Here is a 27,582-nt window from a genome sequence, read left to right on the forward strand (position 1 = left end):
AGGCGACGCCACGACCGCGGCCAGCGCCCGGCTCCGGCAGGGGTGCAGGCTGGGCGTGAGGACGCTGGCGAAGGGGAGCCCCGGGGCCCAGTTCTTTCCCTGGGGCGCTCGGTTCCGTTCCCGGCCCGGCCCAGCAGCCTCGCCCCCCACCCGACAGCAGCGCTGGGCCTGTGTCTTCGCGGGGCCCTCGCGCCAGCCGGGCTCTCACCTGGGGGCAGGGCGGGACGGGCGGCAGGGGGCCCGCGGGTGGCGACGACACGGGGCTGTAGGCGGGCGGCACCAGCCCCCCCTGGCGCTGCAGCAGCTGGACGATGGCGCCGACGTCCGCGGCCAGGCGGGTCTCCAGCCTGTGGGGGGGGAGAGGGGGTGTCTGCAGCTGGGGCATCCCCCGGCCGGCTCTATGGGCACAGGCCAAGCCACGGCCCCCAGGCGGGCTCCTGCCCACAGCTGGCGCTGCCTGGCCTGCATCAAGGGGCCAGCACTGGGGGGGCCTCTGTGTGCAGCCCCCCCCCAGGGCCTTTCCCTGCCATGTGCCACTATCCCCACCCCCCCGCCCCAAAATGGGCATATTCTCAGGGTTTTCTCCGAGTGCTGTGTGCGCGCCTCAGTTTCCCCATGTTACTCATGATTTCAGTGATGGGGCGGATGGGGCCTCCCCCAGCCACGCACGCAGGCCTGGCCAGGACCCCCTGCCTGGGTCAGTCCGCTGCAGCAGAGACCAGGAGGGGTGGTCTGGGGAGGGAAGGGGGAACATCTGGGGCTGGCTGGCTGGAAGGGCCAGGCCCCGGTGGGGGATCGGAGGGGGCGGAGCCCAAGAGTGGGAGTGTGAGACCTCTGAGTTGGTCGTTGCCCAGCCCTTTGGGGGTGTGCAGGGCTCCCCAGAGGCCCATCCGGGGGGGGGCCTTGGGGCAGCTTGGGTGGAGCAGGGGGGCTGGACCCTGTGGGGCCAGAGTGGGGAGGCTGTGGTGTGAGTGTGTGGACAGCCGGGGGGGGCGGGAAGGGGCAGACTCCAGGCACTAGAGACCTGCCTGGCTGCGCCCAAGGGGTTCCAGGGCCCGGTTCCCGGGGGATTCTGGCACAGCCTCTCCCCCGAGGCTTCTCCCTGCCATGTGCCAGCGCTGCCCCTTCGCCCGCCCGGTGCAGTAGCTGAGTCTCACCCTGCCATGGCCTGCCCGGGCCCCGCTCTGGGTTTGCTCCCAGCCCCCCCGTCCCACCCCCCTGCTACCTGTTGAGCTGCTGCTGGAGCTGGTCCAGGCGGCTCTCCAGCTCGGAGTGGGGCCGGTGGCCCCGGGGGGGCACAGGGATGCTGAAGCTGGCCGGGGCGGGGCAGCGGGGCAACTCCTGGTATTGCTGGCCCCGGCTCTCGCCCCAGAAGCTGAAGATGTTGGACATGCCTGAGAAGACCCCTGAGCGGAGCAGAGACGGGTTCAGAGCCCGGCGCCCAGGTGGGACTGTCCTGAACGGTTTCTCTGAACACTCGGAGTGTGCCTCAGTTTCCCCGGTGTCACTCCCGGGTCTCGGTGATGGGCTGGGGGGTGATCTGGGCAGTGACGCCCAGAGGGTAGGGCTGGCTATGCACCTGCCGGGGCAGCTGGCCATATCGGGGGGAGGAGGGGGTCAGGGGATCTCCTCGCCTGAGGGAGGGTGTGTTGGGGGCTGGCTGGCAGAGTGGGTCCCCCCCGGGAGCAGAGCTCGGGAATGGGGCTCCGGACCCCCCGCCAGTCGTGGCTGTAACATGCTGCTTCCTGCGTGGTGCTCCTGGCGGGTCCCAGGCTGGCTGGGAACCGCAGCAGCAGCAGGCGGGCGCCTGGGCCCTGTGGGGGCTTGTGGGGCTCTCCGGGGGCCCCACCCAGGGACTCGCTGCAGGGCGGAACCAGGGGACCAAATGTGCCGGGGCAGACCCGGGCGGTGTGGGAGCCCTGGGGGGGTGGGGAACATGACCCCCCCGGCCCTGCCCCTCCCGCCCCGCGTCCTGTCTGGCTTCCTCTGAGCGGTTCCCACGCTGAGCCTCAGACTCCGCGACAACCTGCCCCCCCCATGCCCACCCCACGGCCCTCCCCACCTGGCGCCCGTCGCTGTGGCCCCAGCCCCCTGCCCGCGCGTGGCGCCCGGCCCCCCTGAGACGCTGCCGGGGGGCTCACCCTCGCTCTGGGGCCGCAGCTGCCCGTCGGGGCAGAAGGGCGACAGCTGGGCGGCGCCGGTGCCGGCTGCGGGGCACTCCTCATCCTCGCTGGAGGGATCCCACTCGGGCGGGGCCCCCGGCGCCCGGCAGCTCCGGCCCAGCGGCTTCTGGCTGTTCTTCAGCTCCCCGGCGTTGTCGGCATCTGCGGGGGGGGGCAGAGTGAGCGACCCGGCGGGGGGCACAGCCCCAGGGCAGACGGGGTGCCTGGGCAGGCTGGGCCCCGGCCAGGCTGACGCACGGGTGCCCCTGCGCGGCGGTGGGGCCGGTGCCCTGGGTGGCCCCGAGTGCCGGCCGCCCCCCGCCCCACTCACCCTGCTCGGTGCGCCGGCGGAAGGACAGCTTGCGGCGCCGCAGCCGGCTGAAGCCGCCGTCCGGCTCGGTGCTGCCGGGGGAGCCAGGGATCATGTTTGTCTGCAAGGAGGGGGAGGCGTGAGCCGCGGCCGGGAAGTGGGGGGGTCACAGTGCTTGGGGGGACAGGACAGGTGGTTAGCTGGGGGCGGGGCAGGGCAGGGATTGGGGGGGTCTTGCCCGGGGACCAGTCAGCTGCAGCCTGAGGCTTTGGGTCAGGGACCCGCTCCTAGGACCCCCCCCAGCCCCCAGCCTCTCCTGGAGACCCCGGCCTGGCCGCGCCCCGCCCCCCCCCCCCGGGCAGGCTCACGTCGCGCAGGTTGAAGGTGATCTCCAGGCTGGCCCAGAAGCGGTCGGAGAACTCGGGGTACATGTCCAGCACCTCCAGCAGCTCCTCGCGCTGGATCTTGTGCAGGTCGCAGTAGGTCAGCGCCCGCACGTCGGCGCTGGACTTGCCCGGCCGCGCGTACAGGTTCAGCGGCTCCCCGAAGATGTCGTTCTTCCCGGGGGAGAGACGGCAGGTCAGGGGAGGCCGTGGGGAGGCCAGGGGGGCTGGGAGCATGGGGGGAGGGGCTGGGCAGCGCCGCTCACCGAGGATGGCCACCACCACGTCGCGGCGCAGGATCTCGATGGAGCCGCGGGAGACGAAGTAGAGCGCGGTGAGCACGTCGCCGGCGTGCACCAGCGTGTCGCCGGGCGGGGCGTGCGTCGTCTTCAGCTTCATGGCCAGGGCGCGCAGGCAGCCCTTGCTGGCCCCCTGGAAGGGCCGGCAGCTCTGCAGCAGGCTGCGGTTCAGGTGCAGGCAGATGTCGGCCTGCAGGCACTCGGGGAAGCCCTTCAGCACCTGCCGCAGGAGAGGGGCCGGTCAGGAGAGCGCGGCGGGGGGCTGGTTTGTGTGTGTGCACGTGTCTGGGTGTGTGTGTGTGTAGGGGTGTGTGCACGTGTCTGGGTGTGTGTGTGTAGGGGTGTCGGGGTGCAGGTGTGTGTGTGTGTCGGGGTGTGTGCGCCGGGGTGCAGGTGTCTCTCTGTGTGTGTGTAGGGGTGTGTGCGCCGGGGTGCAGGTGTCTCTCTGTGTGTGTGTAGGGGTGTGTGCGCCGGGGTGCAGGGAAGGCAGGCGGGGATGGCGCGGCCCGTGGGCGTGTTGCCGAGCAAGCCCCGCTGTGCCCACCACTGTTTGCTGCCACTGGCCCGGCCCTGGGGTGTCACCGTGGCGGCTCGACGCCCCCCTCCAGAGCCCCACCCGTTTCCCAGGCGCAAGCCCCCAGGCCTGGGAAAGCGAGGCGGTGACGGGGCGGGCGGGGCAGGGCTGGGGAGAGCGCCGGGGGGGGGCACCCGCTCACCGCGTTCATGTCGATGCCGTTGGTGTAGGACCAGGCGTGCTGGAAGTACTCCTCCAGGCGCTGGCGCAGCGGGTTGGGGATCTGGTGGAAGCGGATGAACTCGCGGACCCGCAGCATCTGGGTGTGGTAGCGCGCCGTGCCCGAGTAGAGGCGCTGGATGATGGCCGAGACGTTGCCGAAGATGCTGGCGTACATCAGGGCTGGGGGCAGAGAGGCAGAGGTGAGCCCGGCCCGCGCGCGTCCCCCCCCACCCCTCGCGGTGCGTGGGCGGCCGGCGGCACTCACAGCCGATCAGCATGACGCAGATGGAGAAGATCTTCTCGGAGTTGGTGTTGGGCGAGACGTTGCCGAAGCCCACGCTGGTCAGGCTGCTGAAGGTGAAGTACAGCGCCGTCACGTACTTGTCCTTGATGGAGGGGCCCTGGAGGGCGTCGCTGGCGTTCAGGGGCTTGCCGATCTGGTCGCCCAGCGAGTGCAGCCAGCCGATGCGCTGCCTCTCCACGTTGCCGATGGCGTACCAGATGCAGGCCAGCCAGTGGGCGATGAGGGCGAAGGTGCACATGAGCAGGAAGAGCACGGCCGCCCCGTACTCCGAGTAGCGGTCCAGCTTGCGGGCCACGCGCACCAGGCGCAGCAGCCGCGCCGTCTTCAGCAGCCCGATCAGGGTGGTGGTCTAGGGGGCAGGGGGAGGGCAGAGAGGGGCCGGGTTCAAGGCACCGGCACCGATCTGCCCCCCCCCCAGAGCCCAGGGCAGGGCTCTCCCTGGTTCAGCCGGCTGAGCCCCAGCGGGGCTGTTGGAGAGACGCCCGCGTTCGGCTGGGCCCCCCTCGTGCGCCCCGGAGCCGCTGCTGCCCAGGGCACAGACCCCATCGGGGGAGCGCGACCCCCACCCCGCTGCCGGCTGCAGTCACGCCCCTCAGCTCATCTGGGCCCCCAGAGACCTGGCCTGTCGGTGGCCAGTGATTCTGTATTTGCGGCCAGACCCCGAAGAAAGGCTCTGAGCGGCTCTGGGCCAGGAGCTGCTCCCTGCGAGACCCCGCCCCAGCGGAGGGGGGCTCCCCACGTGCACGTCCTTGTGCGCGCGGGGCTGGCAAAGTGGGCTTGCTCTGCAATCCTGTTAAAAGCCTACGTGTGCCTCAGTTTCCTCCGCCCAGCTGCCCAGTGGGGGAACAAGGAGACAGATCTGCTCCCATGGCAGCCCAAGAGCTGGGGGGGGGGTGTCGCCCAGCTGGCTGAACGGGCCATGAAAGGCCTGGGAAGCCGCTGGCGCAGGACTCTGACACCCAGCACCCAGGGGAAGGTGCTTCCCCCCCTCCGAGGGGCTGGGAACGCAGCGTGGGCCAGCCTGGGGGGCGCAGCAGGGAAGGAGGGGGGCTCTGCAGGACGCTGCCGGCTCTCTCCCGGGGCTGGCTGGGACAGCTGGCGAGGGCAGCACTCGGCCAGGGGGTCCCTGCAGCTGGGCTGGGCTCTGGGCTGAGCAGACGGACTTGGCTCTGCTCTCCCCTCCCTTCGGGCCGGCTCTGGCTTCCCGGGCTGTGTCTAGCCTGCTCTGGGGGGAAGGTGCCGGGGCCGACCCTGGCCGGGTGCGCTGGTCTCAGCTCTGCCTCGCAGGCGGGGAGGCTGCCTGGGGGTGAGTGGGACCCTGGGGGTGAGTGGGATTCGGGGGGCAGTAGGACCCCAGGGGCCGGGCACGCTGGCTGGTTGGAAAGCAGAGGGAGGCACCGATCCCGTGGACCTGCAGCCCAGGGCTGACTTGGTGGCCAGAGTTTGGAGCGCCAGGCCGTTGTGCTCAGCACCATCACCGTGGGCAGAGGCTAGAGGGGGCGTGGCCTGGGTTATAGGGGGCGGGGCCGGGCAGTGGCCAGGTTATAGGGGGCGGGGCCTGGGTTATAGGGGGCGGGGCCTGGTGGCGGCTGGGTTAAAGGGGGCAGAGCTAGCGCCCACGGGGCCGGTCCCACACGTGCAGCAGGGCGCGAGGCGCATGGAGCCAGGCCTGCCCCGTGTTCCCCACCCCCGGGCCAGGGGGCCCAGCCACCTGCCCCCCCCCCTGCCCTCCACCCCGTGTGCCGGCGCCGGGGGCGTCACCTCCTCGGAGCCGGAGCCGAAGATGAGCAGGTCGAAGGGGATGGCGGCCACCATGTCGATGAGGAACCAGCCCTTGAAGTAGTGGGTGGCGATGCGGGCGGGGTGGCTGACCACCTCCTCGTTGGAGTTGACGTAGGTGGTGCGGAAGTTGATGAGGATGTCCACGATGAACATGATGTCCACCAGCAGGTCCACCACCGTCAGCGGGGTGCAGGCGTAGCCGCAGGCCCAGCGCCACGCCTCCCCCTGCTCCGTCAGCAGGAAGGCGGCCGAGTAGGGCGTGAAGACGGCCGTGTAGATGACCAGCAGCAGGATGAGCCAGTCCCACACCGCCTTGAAGGGGCTGTAGTGCAGGATGGTCCAGCGGTGGATGCGCGGCGCCTGCAGCTTGTACTCGGGCAGCACGTCCGCCCCGAGCGACAGCACCTGCCGGCACACGCGGGGCGGGCGGGGTCAGGGGTGGGGCTGCCGGCGCCACGCGGCGTGTCCGGACCCCGGCTCCCGCCTGCCTGAGCCCCCGCCCGCTCCCCGCCCCACGGCACCCCCTGCCGAGCCCCTGCCCTGCCCCACAGCACCCCCTGCCAAGCCCCCACCCCATGGTGCCCCTGCCGGGGCGGTTTGAAGCTACACTCTGGGCCAGCCTGGGGATGCAGCTTGGCTCAGCTGGCCCAGCCTGCGCCCTCCTGCAGCAGACCCGCCTCAGCCCTCTCACAGAGCCCCAGGGAGCACCGGGCCACACAGCCACCCCCACGGCACCCCCCACACGACAGCCACACATCAGGGTGCCCTGAGCTATGAGCAGGGACACCCAGGGGCACGTCCAGCTCCTCCACCCCTGCACCTGGCCCGGCCCGGCCCCATTGCTTGCTGACGGCCGGGGCAGGGAGCCGGGGGAACAACAAGCGGAGAGGAGGCACCGGCGGGTCCGAGAGCCCCGGAGCGAATCCCTGGGGGGGGACGGGGTGCAGCCAGCACCGGCCATCTGCAAACCACAAGGGCTGGTGTCCTGGAGCCGCTCTCGGTCGCGGATCCCGGCTCCCCCGGTGCTCAGCAGCGGCTCAGGACAGGTCCTTCTGGCCCTGGACTCGGACCCAGCAGGCGTGGGCCTGGCTTGGGCGTCTCTAGCCGCTAGACCGCACTGCCTGGCAGGGCCACCACTGCCCTCCGCAGAGCCGGGGCACCCACTGGCGAGGAGCACGTCACAGGCCCGCCCTGGGCTGGGCATGGGGCAGTGTCCGAACCCGGGGGCAGGGTGCCAGGCCCAGGCGCGCTGGGACGTGGTGGTGGGCACTAGGTGCTCCCCTGTAAGGACAAGGCGGGGCAGATAGTGTGTGCAGACGCGGGTGGGGAGGATTCCTGGGGGGGGGACACCCCGACTGGCCCCCCAACTCCACTCAGCACAGCAGCCCCCTGCTCCCGGGTCACCTCCTCGGGCAGCTCTGCCCAGCCAGGGCACCACTCGGGAACGCCTGCGTCCCGGGCTCCCGGCCGGGGGGCCGCACCCACCAGGGGCCCCAGCTTCTGCCCCTCTGGGCTGTGCACCAGCTGCCCGCACCCCCCTGGAACTCCCGATCAGGGGTGCCCAGCCGGGGGGCTGCCCCACACCTGCAAGCTGGAGATGCTGGCTACATGCAAATAAGGGTCAATATGCAAATCAGCTCATTATAGATATGCAGAAATGCCACATGTGAATCCACAACATCCACAGCTCCGCTCCTGGGGGGCCGCCCCCTCCCCCCGCAGTAACGGCCGCCCCCTCTGCCGCAACAGCCCTGCCCCCCATCCCCAGGCACGTGCATGGGTCCTGTCCCCAGGATCCCGGGGCCGAGGGCTGAGCGGGGAGCTGGGATGGAACTGTTCTGGGACTGAACGGCACCCGGGGCAGCTCTGGGGGCTGGCCGTGGGGTGCCAGGGCTGGCAGGGCCGGACGCTCACTTACCGGTCTGAGGTTGGGCCCGACACCCTTGCTCTCCGCAGCCGCCAGCGCGGGGCCCGGGCACGCTGCGCCGTGCGCCCCTGGGAGCTGGGCTGCACTAGGCAGGGCACGCTGGCATGGAAGAGCGGTGCCCCAGGGGGCTGCCCGGGCGAGAGGGGCACGTGCGGCCCTGGGGGGCTGGCAGCCCCTTGGCCCCCGCAGCGCCCGGCTGGAGGGCAACTGCCTGGGACGCCCCGGCCCAGAGCTGGCAGCTGCTCCCGTCCGTCCCCCGTGCTCGGCTGCCGCCCCCGCCGCGTGGCAGAGGATTAGCTGTCCCGGCAGCTGGGGGGCACCGCGGCCAGGAACAGGGACCCGGCCACACTGCGAAGGGGGAGGGGTGACAGAGCAGCCCCTGCAGGCGCCATGTGGGGCGCGCTGGCCCCGTCAGGCCAAGGGGGTCTCGGGGGCCTGCTCCCGTTTGGGGGCAGAGCCCAGGGCCCAGTCATGCAGGCAGAGACGGGGGCGCGGGGGCACCGGCTGGCTCCTGGCCTGGCCCTTGTCCCGCGCCCTGGCCTGCCGCTGGCTCCCCGTGCTGGCTTCCCGCGGGCCTGTCGTGGGTGAGGGAGAACCCGCTGCTGCCGCCCCCCACTTCCCCGTGCGCCGCGCCTCTCCCACGGGCCGGGACCCTCCTGCAAACCCGAGGGGCCGAAGACTTTGCTCACGGCCCCTCACGCCCCGAGGCGGCCGCGTGAGCTGGAAGAAGGAAATAAAGCGCGTTTCCCCCCTTGGCTGGCTGGGCCCTCGGGGCTCCGGGACAGACGGGCTCTCACCCCCCCGAGGCTCTGAATCTGCGTCGGAGCCACCCAGCGCCGTGGGCGAGACGCTGGAGCCAGCTGAGGGCTCTGAGAAGCCAAGCGCCCAGGGCCTGCCCCGATCTGCCCGTGTGGAGCCAGGGCCCAGCGCCCGCGGCGCGGCCCCGCTTCCAATGCCCAGCCCTGCCCGCTGCCACGCGCCGTTTTCCACCCACCCAGCGGGTGCTGCCCAAGGCTAGCCAAGGGCGAGGGAGTGACGGGCGCATGGGGGGGCACCTCTTCCCCCAGCCCAGCCGGGCCCTGCCCCCCACGCTCCAGGGGAAACGCCGGCTGGGGTGACCTGGGCACCCCCCCAAGGCGTCTCCAGAGGAAGGCCGGGCACCCTGGGAAAGGGCCAGTCGTGCCGTGCCAGGGAAGGCACAAAGCAAAGTGCCCTCCCGGCCCCGGGGGCAGTCCCCACCCCAGCACCGCGGCTTGAGGGCTGCCCTGGGTGGGGACGAGGAGCGCAGCCTGCGCCCCACTCCTGGCTGGAGGCCTGGCCCCGTGACTGTCCCGGATCCTCCCTGGGCCCCTCCCCACGGGGTCTGGGCAGGAGGGGTCCATGCTCGGAGCTCACATGGCCGGGACCCCTCCCTGCCTGTCAATTTACCCCCCTCCCGGCCGCTCCGCAGACAAACCCTGGCCCCCCGGGGCCCAGACGCAGCGAGCCCCCTGCTACCCAGACTGCAGGAGACCCCAGGCCCATCCCTAGCCTAGAACAGACCCTCCCCTGGCCTGATGCACTGGGGGACCAGAGCCCACAAGGGCTGCCCAGCGTCCTGCACCCAGCCCCAGGGAACGCTGAGCCAGCCTGGGCCGGACGGCCAAGTAATCCCTGCACCAGGCTTTGCGCTGCCCCAGTCTGTGCAACGGAACGCGCCCGGCGCCGGCAGAGCCTCCCGCAGGATCCAGGGTGCACAGGGGGCCCAGACCCAGCGAGACGCAGCCTCCGGGAGCCGAGGGGAAGGGCTCTGAGCTGCGGAGCAAGGAGAGACCAGAGCAGAGACAGGGCCCCAGCACCCATCTCCCCCCGCTCGGGCACCCCAGAGCCCAGGGCAGGGCAGGGCTCTCCCCAGGACCCTGCACCCGGCCCGGCCCGGCCGGCTGTTCAAGAGACGCCCGGTCTGGATTCACTGACCCCCCGTGAGAAGGGACCCCCCCTGCCCCGGTCAGTCGTTCCAATGGGAGAGCCTGCCTCCTATTCCCTGCCTGCCGGAGCAGAGAGGCACCTGCCACAGAGATCCCCTGCCCTGCCCTGCCCAGACTGGGCGCTTGTCACCCCCACCGTCCCCTGGAGACACTAAACCCAGCCAGCTCCTGCAGCCTCTCCCGGGAGCCAGGTTCCCAGCCCACGGCCCAGCCCCGCTGCCCCTTCCCTGAATGGGTCCACGTGGGGCCACCAGAACCGGAGCCAGTACCCAGGGCTGGGCATGCACACCCGCAGCCCCCCCTAGCCAGCCCTGGCTCGGCCCCGCAGCTCTGCCGGGGACCCCCAAATGTGACCCCAAATACGCAGCCTGGCTCTCCTGGCCCTCGCCCAGCTGGCGCAGGCCTGCTCCGGCCCCCTTGGGCAGGCAGCTCTGGGCCCTGGGCAGCCGGGGGCTCCCCACACAGCCCCTCTCTCCCTCTCCTCCAGCAGGGAATGGAGCCCGGCTTTCCCTCCACCAGGCAGGCCTGCAGTGCCGCCCACCAGAGCTGGCTGGCGCACGCCGCGCCGCCGGGCAGATGGGGAGAGCGGGCGTGGGTTTATGTAATGACCCAAAACACGGAGCACATGGAGCCGTGTCTGTAAACACCCCCTGCCCCTGCACGCCTCCCCGGGGCTCGTAGCTTGGGACAAAGAGCGCAGCTGCGCGTGCAGCGCCCGGCGCGGGGCTGGACAGGTCTGGACCGTCCTCAGCTGACAGAAACCACCCTCCTAAAGGAGCTGACAGCAAGCCCTTGGAGGGCAAGGGGGGCGCAGAGCCCTGCCGGGGGGTCCCCTCCCCTGCACAGAGGTGACACCCCCGATGCCCAGGCCCCCCCTGTCCTGGCTCGGCGAAGGGGCTGCCAGCTCCGAGTCCAGCCCCGTGCGGCCCGAAGCCCAGCGCGAGCCCCGTTCCTGCCCTGCTGCCAGAGAGGGAACCCCGGCATCCGGGGCCCGGGCACGTTCCAGCTCCCACAGTCAGAGACTTCACCCTCCCTCCAGCCCCGAGCCGGCCGCCGACGCTGACGCGGAAAGGCCCCATGTTCTCATTACCCCCCCTCGCCGGCCCCGGGTCCCGTTCCCTCCCCCGCCGGCCAGCCAGTCCCTGCCCCGGGGCCAGACCAGGGCTGGCACGCTCTGGAGAGGAAAGGCCCCGTGTCCCATTCACCCCCTTCTCCCCCAAACCAGCCGGTGCCTGGCCCGGGGCCGGACCGGAGCCGGTGCCCCTGCAGGGGAAGGCTGTGGCTCCCGGCTCCCGCTCGGGGCACAGGCTGCCCGTGCCTGGCCCCGCGCCTGCACCGCGGCTCGTTCACGCGCTGCCTGGCGGCCGTGGGACGCGCTGCCAGCCCCTGCGCTCCGGGAACAAAAGGGACGAGCCGGTACCTTCTCCTCCGGGCCCTGCCCGGCTCCGCAGGGGGCATCGTTATCCAGGCACAGGCCGGTGCCACACACAGAGATGCCAGGCATGGGTCCCACTCTGGCCGGGGGGGTGGCGGTGGGGGGGCCTGAGAACTGGAGCAGCTGCAGGAGGGAGGGCAGCATCCTCACGGCCACCCCGCCTGCCCCGCGGAGCCCATGGTGCGGCGCCTGGGCTCACCCCAAGCCGCACGCCCCTGGGGCGCCCCTGGGGTGCCGGGGAGGCGCCGCGCTGCCGTCCTGCCCCACGGGCATCCTGCTGCCCCGGTGCAGGCAGTCCAGGGGGTTCCTGTGTGCGGGCACCCTGGGAAGGGCCCGGGCGTCCGGGGGGAGAGGAGCGAGCGAGCGAGCGAGCGGCGGAGCCGCCAGCCAGCGAGCGAGGGAGGGAGACGCGCCACCGAGAGCGGAGAGGAAAATTATTGGGGCGGAAATTTTACCCAGCCTGCCCTGCTCCCGCAGCAACAAAAGAGACAGCGGGCGCGGGCCAGCCCCAGCCCGGCCCATTAACCCCCCGACGGCCGTGCCCAGCGCAGCCCAGTGCAGAGGGTGGCTGGCCCGGGCGTGCCAGGGGGGCTGGCGGGGGCTGCCCGGGGGCCCCGGAGAGGAGAGGCCAGGCGTGTCGCACACACGCGTGTCGGCGCGGGGCAGCGTGTGCGCGGTGTGAGGCTGTCCCTGTCCCGGCCCCGTGCGTGTGTGTTCACACATAGACGTGCGCACGTCCGTGCAGGGATCTGGGAGCCGGGGCACACGCGTGTGAGCACCACCCACTCCCCACCCTCACAGCTGTGGAGGGGCAGGGCAGGTCCTGGGACTGAGCCCCCCCCCCTCCCCCTGCCACAGCCTGGACTGTCAGCAGCTCCCTCGGGGGCTCCCTGCACCGCCCCCCCAGCTCAGCCCCTTAAAGGCACAGTGCAGGGTTCCCCTCCCCCTCCTGGGGGTGGGCCCCAGACTTCCACCGGCCCCGGGTCCGTGTGCATGCGTGTTTGTGCATGACATGCGCCACGGGGGAGGGTCATGAGGTGTGGGGGGGGTCATGGGGTGCTGCGAAGGGGGGGGCACGAGCCCATGGAGGGGACGGGGGCCGTCAGCCCCTCAGGGCCGGCAGGAGGCAGCATCCACTGCCCGGCTAGGGCCCAGCGCCGGGGGGCTGGTGGGCGGCGCTATCCCTTTAAGTGGGAGCTGCTCCCTCGACCCCGGTTCCATTTTCCCAACTGCTAACATGAACCTGCTCTGGAACGCGCCAAACCGGGACCAATCCTGGCTCTACCCGCGGCCACCTGGAGACGCAGGAACCGGGGCCCCCAGGGCAGCAGGGGTCGCCCCACGGGTGCGCGGGGACCAGCCGAGCCCTGGCATTGCAGCATCTCCCAGCCCAGCCCCCACTGAGAGGCAGCTGCCTCTGGGGAGGAGCGCAGCCGCTGGAGAACACACAACACACTCAGGCAGAGAGCGGAGGAGACCCCGCCTGTGACAACCACAATGGCGCAGGGCCTCGGCTGCACAACCTGCCCCCCACAGCCCAGTGCCCCCAGGGGAGCGCCCCCCCTGCAGAGAGGCTGCCTGCCCGCCCGGCGTCCCAGCATGGAGGGTCTGCGCCTGCTGGGACGGGGGGCAGGGGAGCTGTGGGGGGCCCCAGGGGGCGTGGAGCCCCCTCCCTCACCTGTGTCAGGGCCTGGGGGTGCAGCCTGCACTGTGACCCCCCGCGCACCCCAAGCTCCTGCCCACACAGAGACCCGCCACCCAGCCCCCTGCCCCAACGTGGGGCAGCCGGGACCAGCCCCCGGACCCTACCAGCTCATGAGAACCTCCGCCCCACGGAGGAGCCCACGGCCGCTGCGCCCGACCCCCCGGCCCGGCTCCGGCGCACTTGCTCCAGGGCACCCGTGGAGGGCGGACACCGGAGCTGGCCCAGGACCCGCGATGGCCTCGCTACCACCCCCTCGGCTACTGGCCACCGCCCCGCTTTGCCGGCCCACGACCGGCTCGCCTCTGCCCAGCGAGCGCCGCACGGGCCCTGGTTCTCCCCCGTGAGCTGCGCTCGGCTGCCCGGACAGCAGAGGCCGGTCTGGGGTGTGTTGGGAGAGGATCCCCTGCTCCGGATTCACACCCTGACGTGCGCACACCACAACAGCCCTCCAGATACACACAGCGACCCCGTGTGCACACACACACACAGACAGACAGACACCACAACAGCCCTCCAGATACACACAGCGACCCCGTGTGCACACAGAGACAGACACCACAACAGCCCCCTAGATACACACAGCGACCCCGCACACACACAGTCACACAGACAGGCAGCACAACACCCCTCCAGATACACACAGCGACCCAGGTACCCAACAGCCGCAGTGACACCCCGAACACCCACCCCAGCAGTAACAGGTCCCAGCTCCACGGCGATCTGGAAACCTGAACCCCACAGACCCTCCCCCCCACTCGTGGCCAGGCTGTTCCCTTGACACGTGCAGCACCAAGCACCGCCACGGTGCCGCGATCCAAGAGCGCCCGCGCCACAGAGGCCCAGCCGAATCCCGCCGGCCCGCGTGGCAAAGGCACAAGCCCAAACCCGCCGCAAGACAACGCCCGAGCGCCCTGCCCCACGCGGCCCCCGGCAAACCAGCCCCTGCGGACACAAAGTCAACCCTGGCCGCGAGCCAAGACCCTGGCCAGCCTGTCCCACCGCCCGGGGCACAGCGCGAGGGAGCCGGGCTCCGTCCCGGCCCGTCAGCAGGCGCCCCGACCAGCCAGCCGCGGAGCAGACCCGGAGCCCCTCACCTGGGCTGGCATGGATGCCGTGGGGGGCAGGGCTCTGCAGGGGGAGGGCACAGGGCAGGCAGGGGGTGCAGGGCCCTGCTGGGGGCAGTGCGGAGGAGTGGTCAGAGGGAGTGGGGGCCACAGGCCTCTGCAGTGGGGGGAGCAGAGCCACAGGGGTGTCTGCAGGGAGCAGTGGGGTACCCGGGCTCTGGGGTGCAGGGCTGGGCTCTGGGGTGCACTGGGAGCCCCCGGGGGGTCACCGGGGTATAAAACACGCATCTGCTAAAGCCGTCGACTCAATCCCAGCCGGCCGTAAATCTGGATCAAGCCATCTGGGGCGGGATGTGGGGGAGGGGAGGATGCGCTGCCCCCCCTTCCCCAGGGGACCCCCGGTTGCCATGGCAGCATCATCCCAGCGGGAGCCCTGGGTCTGCCCAGTCCCTCCTGCCCAGCCAGGCTCCCCCCACCCCCCGGCCCCTGCCCCCCAGCCCCTGCCCCCTACCTCCTGCGCCAGGCTGGAGATGCGCACGGCGCGGCGCGCCCGGCTCCTGCGGTCGCCCTCCGGCTGCCCCCCGCCGTCCCGCCTGCCCAGGGCCATGGCAGGTGCTGGGGGCCCCTCAGACCCAGCCACCCCCCCCGGGGCGCGCGTGCCCCCCTCCTCCGCGCCTCATCCTGCTGCCAGCCCGGGCAGCCCCGAGCCCCCGGCAGGCAGCGCCGGCACCGCTCCAGTTCTCTGCAGCCGGACCCAGAGAGGAGCAGCCCTGGCCTCCCGCCCCTGTGCCCACCCCCAGGGAGGGGCCGGCCTGGCCCCCGCCCTCCCCCTCTGCTCTCTGCGGAGGCGGCCTCTCCCCTCCCTCCCCTCCCCGGCTCACAGGCTGCTCTCTGCCCCTCCCCGCTGCCTCTGGCACCGCATCCTCCAGCTGATGGGAAACTGAGGCACAACTCACCCGTCAGGCAAGGGATGAGCTGCCCAGATTCCCAGCCACCCCCCTCCGCTCCTCGTGCAACCCTTAGCCATGCTCTCCTCCTGCACCCACTCTAACCACTAGCCCCCACTGCCCCCCCCCAGAGCTGGGAGAGAACCCAGGAGTCCTGCTCCCAGCCCCCCCGCTCCAGCCTGCCTGGGGGGCGAGCGCCGTGGGGAGCCGGAACATGGGATGCAGCAGAGAGACCCGAGGGACGGCGCCGCTGACTCACCGCTGCGCCAGCGCCGGGGCCGGCAGCTCACGGTGTCCTTGGCAGGCGGCAGCGAGCGCGGGGGCGGCGGGGAGCCCAGCCAGGGGAACGTGCCACGCATTCCTGATGGCCAGAGCCCCCGCCGGGCACCGCCCCCACCGGGCACCGCCCCACGGCCCCCCCTCCGCAGCCTCAGCCTGGGCGGAGGGCACCCCGCGGCACCCCCGGCTGCAGGGCTGGGGTGGGGTGTGCAGGAAAGGTGCCGCCCGCTGGGTAAAGTTGGGCCAAACTGGCCCTGACGGTTCTGCCGGGACAAATGGGGGGGTGACGCCTCGGCCCCCCCCCGAATCCTGCAGGGGTCCCTCCATGGCCTGCAGGACTGCCGCCCCGCTGCTCCCCAGCCCCACGCCACCTGCCAGCACCCCGGCCCCTGCCCCAGCCCCTGGCACGGCCCTGCCCGAAGCACGACAGGCTGCAGTGGCCACACGCCAGGTCGTGGGAGGCCTCCAGCAACCCGGTGCCCCCCGAGACGGGCACGGCCGAGCGTGGGGAGCACCCGCAGAGCTGGCCCGGAAGCCCAGTGACACCCACAGCCCTGCAGGTGCCCAGGCCCCAGGCCCTGCCCGGCTGGGAGCCCGGCTGGCCGTGACGTACCGTGCCGTGCTGAGGGGCGCCGGGTGGGGGGCGGCAGTGCCTGGGGAGGGGATTAGTGGGGCAGGGAGCAGAGCAGGAATTAGTGACCCTGCCAGGCCCTGTGGTGGCTTTGCTCGTTAGCAGCTGGAGCAAGAGCCCAGGCCGAGCAGGGGGTGCAAAGGGCACGGGGGGGCCGTGGGCAGCCGTGGCCGCCCCACCTAGCCCGGCAGGGAGCGCGCCCCTCCTCCGCACAGCGCCAGCGACCCGGAAAGCTCACCGCAGGCCAGGCGCACCCCTGGGGGCCCCCCGGACGCGTCCCGCCTGCACCCGTCTCCGGGACCCCGCCCGCCGTGCGGGGAGATGCCGCAGCGCCGCTGTTCCCCGGGGCGGGCGAGCCTGTGTCTGGGACCCCAGGCCAGTTCCAGCCGCGCGGGTCCATCTGGGGGCACGGCTGCGACTCAGCTCTGCGGGCGTGAGCACGGCGCGGGGGCCGGGCAGTGGGGGGCCGGGGGAGCCCTGGGCAGGGGCAGGGGCAGGAACCACCGACGGCTACTGGGTTTTTTCAGGATTATAACTTTAAAAACCAGGCCAGCGTTTGCCCCCCGCCCCCGGAGCACGAGAGACGCACAGAGCCCCCGGCCACACTGGGCCACCCGAGAGTGCCGACCACTGCGCCCTGCCCCCCGGCGCCCCCCACCGAGCCCAGGCCCTCTCCCGCCAAGCCCCCGCCCCACTGCATCCCCCACCGAGCCCCTACCCCACGGCGCCCCCTCCTGCCAAGCCCCCACCCCATGGCACCCCCCGCCCCACAGCGCCCCCCACCCCACAGCGCCCCCCACCCACCCAATGCAGCCCAGGCCCCCTTGCGCCGCACTGGGGCCAGCGCTGACGGTGCAGGGCCCATGCCCCACTGAGCCCTGGCCCGCTACCCACCGCGCCGGCGTCTCCTGGGCTCGTGGCCCGGGGCTGGCCGAGGTGGCTGCAGACGCTGGGCTGGCTCCAGGCCCCACGCACCTGCCCGGCAGCTCTGCCCAGGGGCCAGCCGCCCCCTCCCCCCAGCCGCAGCCCCCAACGAGAGCCCAGCAGCCTGTCACCAGCCCCTGTGCTGCCTCCCCGCAGCCGCGCACCCCACTCCCTCCGGCCCGGGTGCTGCATGGCGCAGGCCGAGCCGCGGTGGGGCACCGTGGGGCCGGGCAGAGGACAGGCGGGGAGGCCGGGGGTGCTCCCGGGGAGTGGCACCAACGCGGTTTGCCCGGCACTCGGGGCGTTCCACGCACGTCCCCGGCCGACCACAGGCCCGTCCATCACACCCCGTATCCCAGCCGGCAAACCACAGCGGTGCCAAACCCCGGGAGCCCCACTCAGCCCCAGCCCCACTCGCCTGTCCACTGCCTGTCCCCACGGTGCCCCTGCTCAGCTCGGCACAGCCAGGAAGGGAGCACCACACCAGCCGGCTCGGGCCCCACACACCGGAGCCATGCAGACTGGCCCCAACACCCGCAGGCTCGGCAGGATGCACCCCGAGCCCTCCGGGCACCCCACTGCTTCCAGCCCTGGCCCCACGCCCAGCCCAGCGAGCATCAGCCCCGGCCAGTCTGGCATCCCTGCAGGGCCCGGCAGCCCTGGCACGCTGCACCCACAGCCACCGGCAGCTCCCGGCCACGGAGACGCCAGCCCCTCCCCGCGGGCAGCGGCCTCACCTGGGTGACCTTCTCGGTGACGTTGTGCGTCCGGTCCTTCACCTTGCTGGGCGCGATGATCTCCCGCTCGCCGGGCGGCGCCAGGAACGCCTCGGCCTTGAAGTCCACGAAGCTGAGCGTGATCTGCGGGATGCGGCTGATGGCCCGGTAGCGCCGCAGGTCGGAGTCCGAGGTGGAGCTCAGCAGCTTGCTCCGCACGTTGTTCATGGCCCCTGCGGGGAGAGGCGCCAGGGTCGGGGGGGGCCGGCCGGGAACAAGGAGACACTGGCACGGACCGGCCCCAGGCCAGCCCCTCCCCCCGTGGGAGTCCAGCTGTCCCCGGCCAGCTCCTAGCACCTCCCGTCGGTGTAAATACTGCACTGGGGGGCTGGGGGCTGGTGGGTCCTGGCTGCCCCCTTGTCTCCGCCGCGCGGTCAGGGCAGCGGGGGCAGGGGCACACCAGGTGCTGTGCTGTGGAATCGTGTCTGCACATCTGTGTGTGGGTGTGCGCGTGCGGACGTGTGCGTGAGTGTGAGCATACATGTGTGTGCGCGTGCGTGTACGCGTGCGTGCGTGCAGAGGTGCTCAGGGCAGCCAGCGTGCGGCACAGCAGTGCTGGCCATGCAGGGGGCGCGCCCGTGAGACTCTGGCTGGGAACTCACCAGGGCGATGGGGGCCTGCCGGGGTCCGGGCGGGGCTGGGCTCCCAGTCGGGGAAGCAGAGTTTGGCCGAGGTCCCGATAAGCCGCCGGCTCTGGCCCCAGGGCCGCCCTCCCGCCGGCGGCCGTGTGCCTGGGGGGCTGGCAGCCGGGGCCGTGCGGGAGGGCTGGGGGGGGACACGGCGAAGTGGGAACTTTCTGTCACGGGCTTATGGAGCCCGCACGCGCCTCGGTTTCCCTCTGCTCTGCCAGCGGAGGGAGAAGGGTGAAGCCGACCCACCGGGGAGCACAGGGCAGGCGGGGTGGGGCCTGGCTGGCTGGGCCCCCACGCAGGGGACAACAGGAAGCCCCCAGGCCAGATGCTGCCCCCCGGCAAACTACGGCAGCGACATCCAGCGCCCGCCGGTACCTGTGCTGCCGTGGCGGCTGTGCCCCCGCCTGTCGCCCTCGCCCTTCATGGCCTCGATGTCGTCGACGGAGGAGGCGCGGCGCACGCTGTGGCAGCTCTCGCGGCTGCGGGTCAGGCTGCAGTTGGAGAAGGAGGCGTCCAGGCGCTGGCGGCCCGGCTCGGCGCGGGGCGAGGAGTGGGTGACGGGGGGCTCCGGGGCACCCTCGCCGAGCGGGCCCCCCCCCTCCAGCTCCACCAGGGCCTTGCGCTCCTCCGGCAGGGAGCCGCCCAGGCAGCTGTTATCCGGGGAGGGGGTGACCTCGTCCGGGGCCCCCGACTCGCTGCTCTGCTTGGAGAAGTCCACCACGACGCCGTCCGGGGCCCCCCGGGGCAGCGACTGCTTGCTGGCCGTCAGCGCCAGCAGCGCCGGCAGCTTCAGCTTGAAGGACTTGCTGCGCCCTAGGGGGAGAGGGCGTGTGGGTCTCAGCGCCACGGCCGGGCCAGCCACGGGGCATCCCCACAGCCTTGTGCGGGGCAGAGGGCGTGGGTCCCAAAGCCCTGTGAACAGCCTGCCCCAGAGTGCTGCGCTCAGACCCCCAGGGCCTGCGTCCACGCTCCAGGACTCTATGGGACCAACGGCCTGGCTGGAGCCGGGGGGAGCTGGGGAGGAGTCGCCCGACCAACGGGCCTGGCTCGGCGTGTCCCGTGGGGCAGCGAGCGCCCAGCTCCGTGGGGCAGGCGCCCAGTGCTAGGGTAGCCCCAGCTGTCCCCCACCGGGGGCCCCTGCGGGCCGGGGGGGCTGAGAGGAGGGTCGCAGGCCGAGGGGCAGCGAGGGGCTACCTGCGGGGAGCCAGCTGGCGGGGGTGACCCAGTGGTTGGTCTCCTTGTCCGGGGCGCCCGGCAGCTCCTGCTCCATCACCACCTCGAAGTTGAGGATGAACATGATGACGGCCCCGTCTTCGCTCTTCACGGGCACCACGTCCACCAGGCACAGGAAGCAGCTGCCTGTGGGGCACCGAGAGGGGGTCAGCCCCGGGCCCCCGGCGTGCCGCCCCCTGGCACTGCCGCCCCGACCCACCCCCTGCCTCCCCCGTGGAGACTGGCCCCCAAGCAGCAGCCAAACACAGGCTGCCGGGGCTGGGGGGCTCCGGGCGGGAGGTGGGGGGGGGCACTGACACTTGGGGGGCGGGGGCATGAACCGCAGAGACCCCTGGGGGCAGGGAGGGAGCCCCTGGGCAGGCCAGACCCGAGCAGGGCTCCAAGCCGGGGAAGCAGGTCAGATGGAGGAGCCGTGGGGCAGGGCCAGTGGGGCGGGGGAGGGAAAGGCCAGAGGAGTGGGGGGCTGCACAGGAAGGGGGCAGCCTCTCTCTGGGGTGCCCCCAGCGCCCAGCTGGCACCGTGCAGGGCCGGATCTCGAGGGCCCCCCCCGGACGGCTCAGCCAGGCCTGTCCCCCTGGGGAGGGGGCAGCGGGTGCCCCGGGCGGGTCATGCTGGGTGCAGGGGGCGGCATCTGCCCAGGGCCGGGCGCCGGGGGGGAAGGGGCCAGATGTGCTTTAAGCCGCTCCCGGCACTTTCACAGCTGCCGCGTTAATCCGGCGCCGAGGCTCCTTGGCCGGGAGCTTCTCACCCCTCGCCAGCCAGCCGGGCACCACGCCGCCCCCGGGCCCCGAACCACACAGCCCCGAACCAGGCTGCCCCTGTCCCACACAGCCCCTGGCCCACGCAGCCCCCGGCCCACGCCACATCAGAGCCAGCGCCCCAAGAGGGAGCAAGGCAGGGGCGGGGGGGGGGGATTAGCCGCAGACACTGGACTGGGCTGGGTTGGGGGGGTCCCAGCAGAGGCCGGGGGGGGGGAGGATTAGCCGCAGACACGTGCAGCTCCCTGCGCCGGCAGATTTGCTTCCTCCCCGTCCGCCCTCGCCTTAGAGCCGCTTCCCCCACGCGGCGGGAAACCCTGATCCGCTCTGATCCCCTCTGAGCCTGGGGGCGTCCCGGGGGGCAGGCACAGCATCCCTCCCCTCCCCCCACACCTCCCCTCCCTCGCAGAGCCCGCGTCCCCTCCCCCCACACACACGGCACCAGGCTGCCCCCCAGGGTCCCTGCTGGGGGTCCCACCGCTCCTGCCATGCCAAGGCAGCCTGGCTGGTCCCTCCCCGGCCCACGGGGCACCCGGGCGCTCTCAGCTGCTCCGTCCTCACCGGGCAGCTGGGGCCCCACGGGTGCGGCCCCCCCCCCTCCGGCGGGGCCCCAGCCCAGGGCCGTACTAAGGGGGCAGGGAGCCTGACACACCCTCTGCCCCACTTCTCCCTGCCCCCCGGTGCCTGCCAGGGCCACGCGCCAGGGTTACCACCCCAGCCATGCGGCGAGGGCCGGAGGGGGATGGACCTGGCCGCAGGGGGCAGATTTTATACCTGGATAGAGCCGCAGCCGCGCGAGGGCCACGGGAACCAGACTGAGCCAGCCCGGGGCCCTGGGCGTCTGTCCGTTCGTCCCCAGGGGCCCTGGGCGTGTCCATCTGTACGTACTTCCAGTCTGGGGCCCTGGGCGTCTGTCTATCTGCCCCCAAGCGCCCCAGTTGTGCCAGGCTGGCACTGGGGGGCTGGGACCCCCCCAAGGCAGGTCGGGGCGCAGAGGGCAGGCGGGGAAGGACTGGCCCAGACCCCACTCACTCAGAACGCCCCTGCTGCCCTAACGCCTGGTTCCCCCCAGCTCTGTCCGGTGCCCCCCTGCCCCACCTGGTGCCCCCTAGCCATGCCTGGTTCCACCCCGCCCGGTGCCCCCAGCCCTGCTGTCGTGATTCGTTATCTGTCTGACCGTGGCTGCTCGAACCCAGGACGTGCTCGCAGTCCGAGGCCTGCAGTGATGGATGGAGGCAGACAGACAGACAGACAGACAGACGGAGGGACGGGAAGTTGCAGTGGGGAGCCAGCTGGCGCACGCAGCCTCCTTGTGCCCTGCAGCCCTCCTGCCTGGGCACTGCCCCCCCTGCCCCCCCTGCGCCCCCCCACTCTGCCACAGCACAGCCCCCCCACTGCCCGCGCTGCAGCATCCCCCCCTCCCCCCCCCACCGGCACAGCCGGGCTCGCTGGGTAACAGGCACCAGCCACAGCACAGGCAGATCTGCAAGCGCCTGGAGCTTGCAATGGGGCAGCCGAGGGGCTGGGAGCCTGGACTGCTGGGTTCTGTCCCTGCCGCTGAGGGGGCCGCGGGGGGCGGGCAGTGGGGGCTGGGGGGTCCATGGATGTGAATCACGTCACTGAGGGCATGACTGGAAGGTGCCCGAACCGGCAGAGCCCTCGGCCTGCCCCACAGGACAGCACCTGGGGCAGCCGGGCAGCACTGGGCAGGGGTCCCCGGGGCGGGGCGTTGGCAGAGACCATCAGCTGCCAGGTCCCTGCCCAGCTGGCCCCGGGTGGGGGCGAACCTGCCCCCCTGGCAGTAGCTCCTGTGTCTCTGCTGCCCCAGACGCTGTGGGGCAGGGACGCTGCGAGAAGGCTGCCATCTGCTGGCCGCTTTCTGGCCCAGCCCCACGTCATGCAGCCGAGAGCCCACGGCACCTGCCGACGCCCCACGGCCGCGCTGGCTGGCTCAGGGGAGGGGAGACGCGGCCTTGGCGGGTGTGGGAATCCCGGCGCCAGGCCCGGGGGCGGATGGGACCCTGCTGCGGGAATCCCGGCGCTAAGGCCAGTCGTGGGCCCCGCCCCCAGCGCCGAGATGCGGCCCCTCTGGGGTGAGGCGTGGGGCTGGTTACACAGGGCCCCTCCCCCAGCGCCGAGATGCGGCCCCTCTGGGGTGAGGCGTGGGGCTGGTTACACAGGGCCCCTCCCCCAGCGCCGAGATGCGGCCCCTCTGGGGGGTCTGGCTGCAGAGGCGTCCAGGTGCTGAGGGGGGCTGGGGGCTCAGCTCCGTGGGCCGGGCTGGGGCCCGGTGCCAGCCCCAGAGCCGTGCGGACGAGCGTGCGGCTCCGAGCAGCGCCTGGCAGGGAAAGGCAGCGTGCGGCTCCCCTGCCAGGCGCAGCCGACAGACAAAACACACGTGACGCTGCCTGGCGGCCTGCGACGGAGCAGCTGGCGCAGCCGGGCCCTGCGCCGACAGGCCCCAGCTGAGCGCGCTGGCTAGGCACCGGGGCCCCCCCGCCAGCTCCAGCAGGTCCTGGGGGCCGGGCCGGGGATGCCAGGACTCGGGGCAAGGGACCCACAGCACCCCCCTGCTCCAGAGAACGAAGGCAGGAGAGGAATGGGACACAGGCCTTTCCTTCTCGGGGGCCGGCTGTAACCCCCCTGCCAGGGGGCAGCTCTGAGCCCTCCTCCCCCACTGAGCCCTCGCCCCTTCCTGAGCCCGCAGCCCCCCCGCCTTGCCCTGGGGTGAGCAGTGACCGAGGGGAAACGCCCCCAGCCCTGCCCTGGCGGGGCCTCCAGCTCGGGTCCCCTTGTCCCTCTGCCCAGCCGTGGGGCCCGAGGGGCTGGGAGGCCCCCGGGAGCCAGGGAAGGGTTAAGTGCGCGGGTCCGTTTATCACACACCGTCTGGCTCGGCTATAAATATCCAGTCGGAAACCAGCCCTCCGCTCCCCGGGGGCCACGGCCAGGCCAAGCTGCTGCCGCAGCGCCATCCCCCCCCCACGGGTCTGGGGCCTGCGGGGGGCCAGGGCCCCTCAGACAGGGCAGAGGGGGGGACAGGTCAGGCAGGGACGTTGGGCTCAGAGGATGCCCAGCGCCCTTCGCCCACGCCAGCGGTGCCAGCACTGGGGGGCCCTGGGCCCGGTGAGCCTGGGCAGGGTGGGTGTGACAAAGCGGGAACGTTTCCTCATATTTGTGTGTGCCTCAGTTTCCCTCTGTGCAGCGCTGGTCCCTGGGGGGGAAGGGCTGCGTGCTCTCAGGGCCGGTCTACACCGAGACAGCTGCAGCGGGGGCCAGTGTGGCAAAGGCGCGACGACGCTGGGGGGAAAGCGCTGCTAACCCCCGTCCCGCGAGGGGCCGCCCGTGGGTGGGATGCTGTCCCGCCGCCCTGGCGCGGCTCTGTGGGGGCTTGGTGGGTGCCCCCGCATCGCAGAGTTACAGCGCTGCCTCTGCCTCAGACCCCGCCGTGACCAGCGCGGGGCTGGCTGGGCTCCGGTCACGCTCCAGCCCTGCCCTGGTGTGACTCAACCCCCCCGCGCTGCGCCATGGCACCCCCACTGGCGCATGGCACGGCGCCGACGTGGCTACAGGTAACTGCATTTCAAGCAGCCTCCTCCCAGCCGCCGCGGCAGCACCACGGGAGCGGAGACTCGCCCTGGGCATGGCTGTGAGCAGGCCCCGGGCCCCGTCGCAGGGCAGCACCTGAGAGGACGGCCCGGACGTGGACACCCAGCGACCAACGCCCCAGGGGAGATGGACTCGTCTGTCCCCCCAACTGCCGGGGGCTGAGCAGCCTCTCCCCCGCTGGAGAACAAGGACGGGGGGAGAGTTGGGGGCTGGCAGGAGTCGGGGCTCCCAGCTGGCAACTGACCCAGGCAGACAGACGGGCGGACGGACAGAGCTGGAGCCAAGGGTTCCCCACGGCCGGGCTGGGCGCGGGGCTGACCTGGTCAGGCGGCACTTTACCACCATTGCTCTGGGCTACCCCACGGCCGCCTGCGCCGGGCGCCCGTCAGCCGAGAGCCCGGCTGGTGCCCGCGCTGGCCGCGTGGCCCTGCAGACGCTGGCAGTGGGGGCTGCTCCCTGCGGCTGGGCCGGTCTCCCCCGAGGTCTGTCTCTGGGGGGCAGGGGGCTGCAGGCCCAGGGGTCCAGCCCGAGGGGGGTGAGGCCGCATGGCTCACGCTGGAGGAAGAGCGGGACCCCAGGGGGCCTGGCCCGGTGCAGGGATCCCCCAGAGACCGCCCCAAAGCCGGGGCCGTGGCCCCAATCCTGTGGGTCGGTGGCAGTTGGGATGGGGGCCCTGAGCCGGGAGACACTGGGTGGGGTGGGGGCGAGCGGGGGCCCTGGCATGGCTGTGTAACGGGAGGGATGGAGGCGCAGGGCAGCCCTACGGCAGATCTGCGAGGGGCCGTGAGCAGGTTTCCGGGGCTCTGCCAAAGTAAACCAGAGCAGGGTCGGCCTAGACTCGCTGGGGCCGGGCAGAGAGACAGAGCCAGGGCCCCGCCGCCCGGGACTGGAGCCGGAGCCTGAGCAACTTCGCTTCACGGAGCCGTGGGCCACTGCCGGCTTGACACCCCCGCCCGCCAGCCCGGCTTTGACGCCGCTGGATGGGCACAGGCAGCTGCTCGTCGGGGGCTCAGACAGAAACAGGCAGGGAACCCCTGGCCTGGCCCGGCCCTGACGGCGTTTGTCCGACACCCGCCAAGGACGGAGATTCCCCGACACCGGGCACCTCGTGCCGTGCCCAGCGCCACGGCCGCCAGCGCCTTCCTCCCCACGGCCGCCCGCACCCACCCATGCTCCACGCCGAGCCCGGCTTCCTGGCCTGTCCTCGGGCCGAGGAGAGGCGCCTCCTCGCAACAACCTTCCACGTCCTTGAAAACCGGGAGCACGGCCCCACGCGGCCCCGCGGCCCCGGACTGAACAGCCCCGTTTCCAGCCTTCCCACACGGGAGCTTTCCTGGCCCTTTCGGCAGGTTTGTCCCTGGCCTGTCTCCAGTCTGTCCCCGTCTCTCCCGCAATGCGGCGCCAGGCCTGGCCACAGGGCCACAGAGCAGAGCAAACACTTCTCGGCTCCTGCCTACGACAGGGGTGGGGCTGGCTGGCTCAGGGGCAGGGAGTGGGGCACGGCTCCGGTCCTGTCCCCAGGGGTGGCGGGGCAGGCTTAGGGGGCAGGGACAAGGCCTTGCCCCACACAGGGTGTACTAGTGTCTCAGAGCCGGCAGCTCCGTGGCCAGTCCATCCCTGCCCTGCCCTGCCCTGCCCTGCCCTGCGCCCTCCCGGGTACAAGGTGCCCATGTTACTGCCCCACTGAGCAGGGAGGGTCACCGGGCCCTGGCCCAGCCTGGCTGTGGGGCAGGAGCTGGCTGTGGGACGGCTGCTCCCCACACACCGCCCGCGCCAGCTCCAATCCCAGCTCTCCGAGACCTGCAGCCCTCCGCCCACAGCCAGCAAGATCCACCGACCGGGGGCAGCGGGACGTGCAGAGCCTGACGCAGGGCACCCGGGGAGCAAACACACGGCACGGGTGCCAACAGCTGCACAGCAGGACGGACACACCCCCCCCAAGAGCTAGGCGCTGCTGGCTGCTCTCAAAGCGATGCCTGCACGGGCCGGGCACGCACCAGGCAAACAGCTCTGCCATGCAGCATGCACCCCGGCAAGCCCCTCGCCCTGCCCCACACCTGCCTTCTCCACCGGCCCTGCTCTTGCGGGGGGGACGACCCACAGCCGCACTCAGAGGGGCCCTGCCAGCAGCTGGGCTGGGACTCAGGGAGCAGGTTCCCGGCATGCTCGGGGCAGGGCTGGCTCCTTGCAGGGCCCTGCAGCACACGGGCCCCCACTTCCCTCCCCCACTGCGGGATCAACGCTCCCACTGAGGCCGCCTGGGGGTCACGGCCCAGCCCCCCACCAACTGCTCTTGTCGAGGCCTTGCCCACCCCCCCAGCAGCTCCACACTCATTCATTCAGCCACACCAGGAGCAGAACCCAGGAGTCCGGGCTCGCAGCCCCTCCCCCCGAGCTGGGACAGAACCCAGGAGTCCGGGCGGGGGTGGGTCGGTGAAGCGTGGAGGCTGATGCGCGCTGGCTTCCTGCAGCGGGACGAGCCCCAGCCCTGGCGGCGTTTGCACAGAAAAGCCAGAGAAGGGGAGGTGGGGGGCACAGAGCCCCCCGGGCGAGGCCCTGTTCTGCCTGAGTGGGGGCTCGGAGCGAGGTGGGGCTCTGCCAGCCCCCCCCAACCCTAGCCTGATCCAAAAGCCTGCCCAGCAATAGCTGCAGCTCCGCTTCCCCACTGGCTCCTGTCGAGACTCTCAGCCCCATCTCCTGGAGGAACCGGGGAGCGGCCAGCCCCACGGCCAGCCCCACGGCGGTCTCCAGCCCCTAATGCCCCAGCGCTGGGAAGCACTTCGCACCCGCCCGGCCAGGGCCCCACGGCCCGAGGGAGCTGCAGGCTGGGAAGTGGGCGAGGGTGGCCCCTGCTCAGGTGGGGCGCCCGGCCCTAGCCCCCAGCCAGCCACCCGGCACGGCACGGCCCGGGGGACAAGGGGGCTGCTGCAGACAGCCCTGGAGCCGGCTCCCGGTGCAGTGCGGCCTGGCTCTGCGTGTACACACCCGACACACAAGCACACTGCCCGGCAGGAGGCCGCGGCCACACAGCGCAACAGTCCTCGCTCCACCCCAGATTCTGCCCCCCGATACCACCACCAGCCACCCTCAGCTCTGCACCCCATACGCTCTCCCGTGTCCCCCGATACACCTGCCCCAGCTCAACCCCCCACATACACGTCCTTGTGTGCCCCCACGGCTTCCCCTGCAGAGCCCCGGCCCGGCACGCAGCGCCCTACTGAGAGCCCCATGGAGCCGTGGCCGGCGCGCAGCGCCCCTGCGACCGACGGGGAGGTTTCTGTGTCTGCGGTAGCTGAACCAGGGCCGTGCCTGGCAGGGACCGGCCTGAGCGGGCGCTGCCCAGCGGGCACAGGAGGGTTACTCTGCCCTGGGGGAGAGCGGGGGACACGAGGCGCCCGGCTCACCTAACTGACGGGGCTGGCGTGTGGGGGTCTGCAGGGACTCGGGGCCCCCAGGCCGGGCCACCTGACCCCAGCCGCGGGAAGCTGCAGCTGGCGGGGCGGGAACGCGGCCGGGCGGGTGCTCGGAGCTGAGCGGCTCTGTCTGCACTACAGACCTGCCTCCCTGTCACCGCACCGCCCCGAGCAACGCAGCAACACAACCGACCCCCGGGAGCCGGCGCTGCGCGCTCTTGGCACAGAGCCCCTCCTGCCGCCATGGCTACCACCGGCAGGCGGGTGATGCGTGCCCGGGAGAGCGTCTCCATTACAGCGCAGCTGAGC

The 27,582-nt window shown here is 72.4% G+C and overlaps 1 protein-coding gene across 3 annotated transcripts in view; it reads right to left on the bottom strand.

The window, feature by feature from the left end:
• The window catches only part of KCNH2 (potassium voltage-gated channel subfamily H member 2), a 36,691-nt gene that overhangs the window by 1,584 nt on the left and 7,525 nt on the right, over nucleotides 1-27,582 (bottom strand). Inside the window, exons 3-13 of one of the 3 annotated variants that reach the window (XM_067535674.1) lie at nucleotides 19,458-19,622; nucleotides 18,639-19,076; nucleotides 17,593-17,804; nucleotides 5,956-6,381; nucleotides 4,156-4,543; nucleotides 3,871-4,070; nucleotides 2,841-3,374; nucleotides 2,494-2,593; nucleotides 2,142-2,324; nucleotides 1,226-1,406; nucleotides 209-347 (exon numbers count right to left, since the gene is read on the bottom strand). In XM_067535674.1, the coding sequence (XP_067391775.1) occupies nucleotides 209-347; nucleotides 1,226-1,406; nucleotides 2,142-2,324; nucleotides 2,494-2,593; nucleotides 2,841-3,374; nucleotides 3,871-4,070; nucleotides 4,156-4,543; nucleotides 5,956-6,381; nucleotides 17,593-17,804; nucleotides 18,639-19,076; nucleotides 19,458-19,622 (2,966 nt within the window). Of the gene's footprint in view, nucleotides 1-208; nucleotides 348-1,225; nucleotides 1,407-2,141; nucleotides 2,325-2,493; nucleotides 2,594-2,840; nucleotides 3,375-3,870; nucleotides 4,071-4,155; nucleotides 4,544-5,955; nucleotides 6,382-17,592; nucleotides 17,805-18,638; nucleotides 19,077-19,457; nucleotides 19,623-27,582 lie in introns of those variants that run through there. The other 2 variants (XM_067535673.1, XM_067535675.1) reach the window with 2 other exon arrangements.

The sequence above is a fragment of the Emydura macquarii genome, unplaced genomic scaffold (genome assembly GCF_026122565.2).
Source record: "Emydura macquarii macquarii isolate MOO-44397 ecotype Brisbane River unplaced genomic scaffold, CSIRO-AGI_Emac_v2 contig_3511, whole genome shotgun sequence".
Taxonomy (NCBI): Eukaryota; Metazoa; Chordata; order Testudines; family Chelidae; genus Emydura; species Emydura macquarii.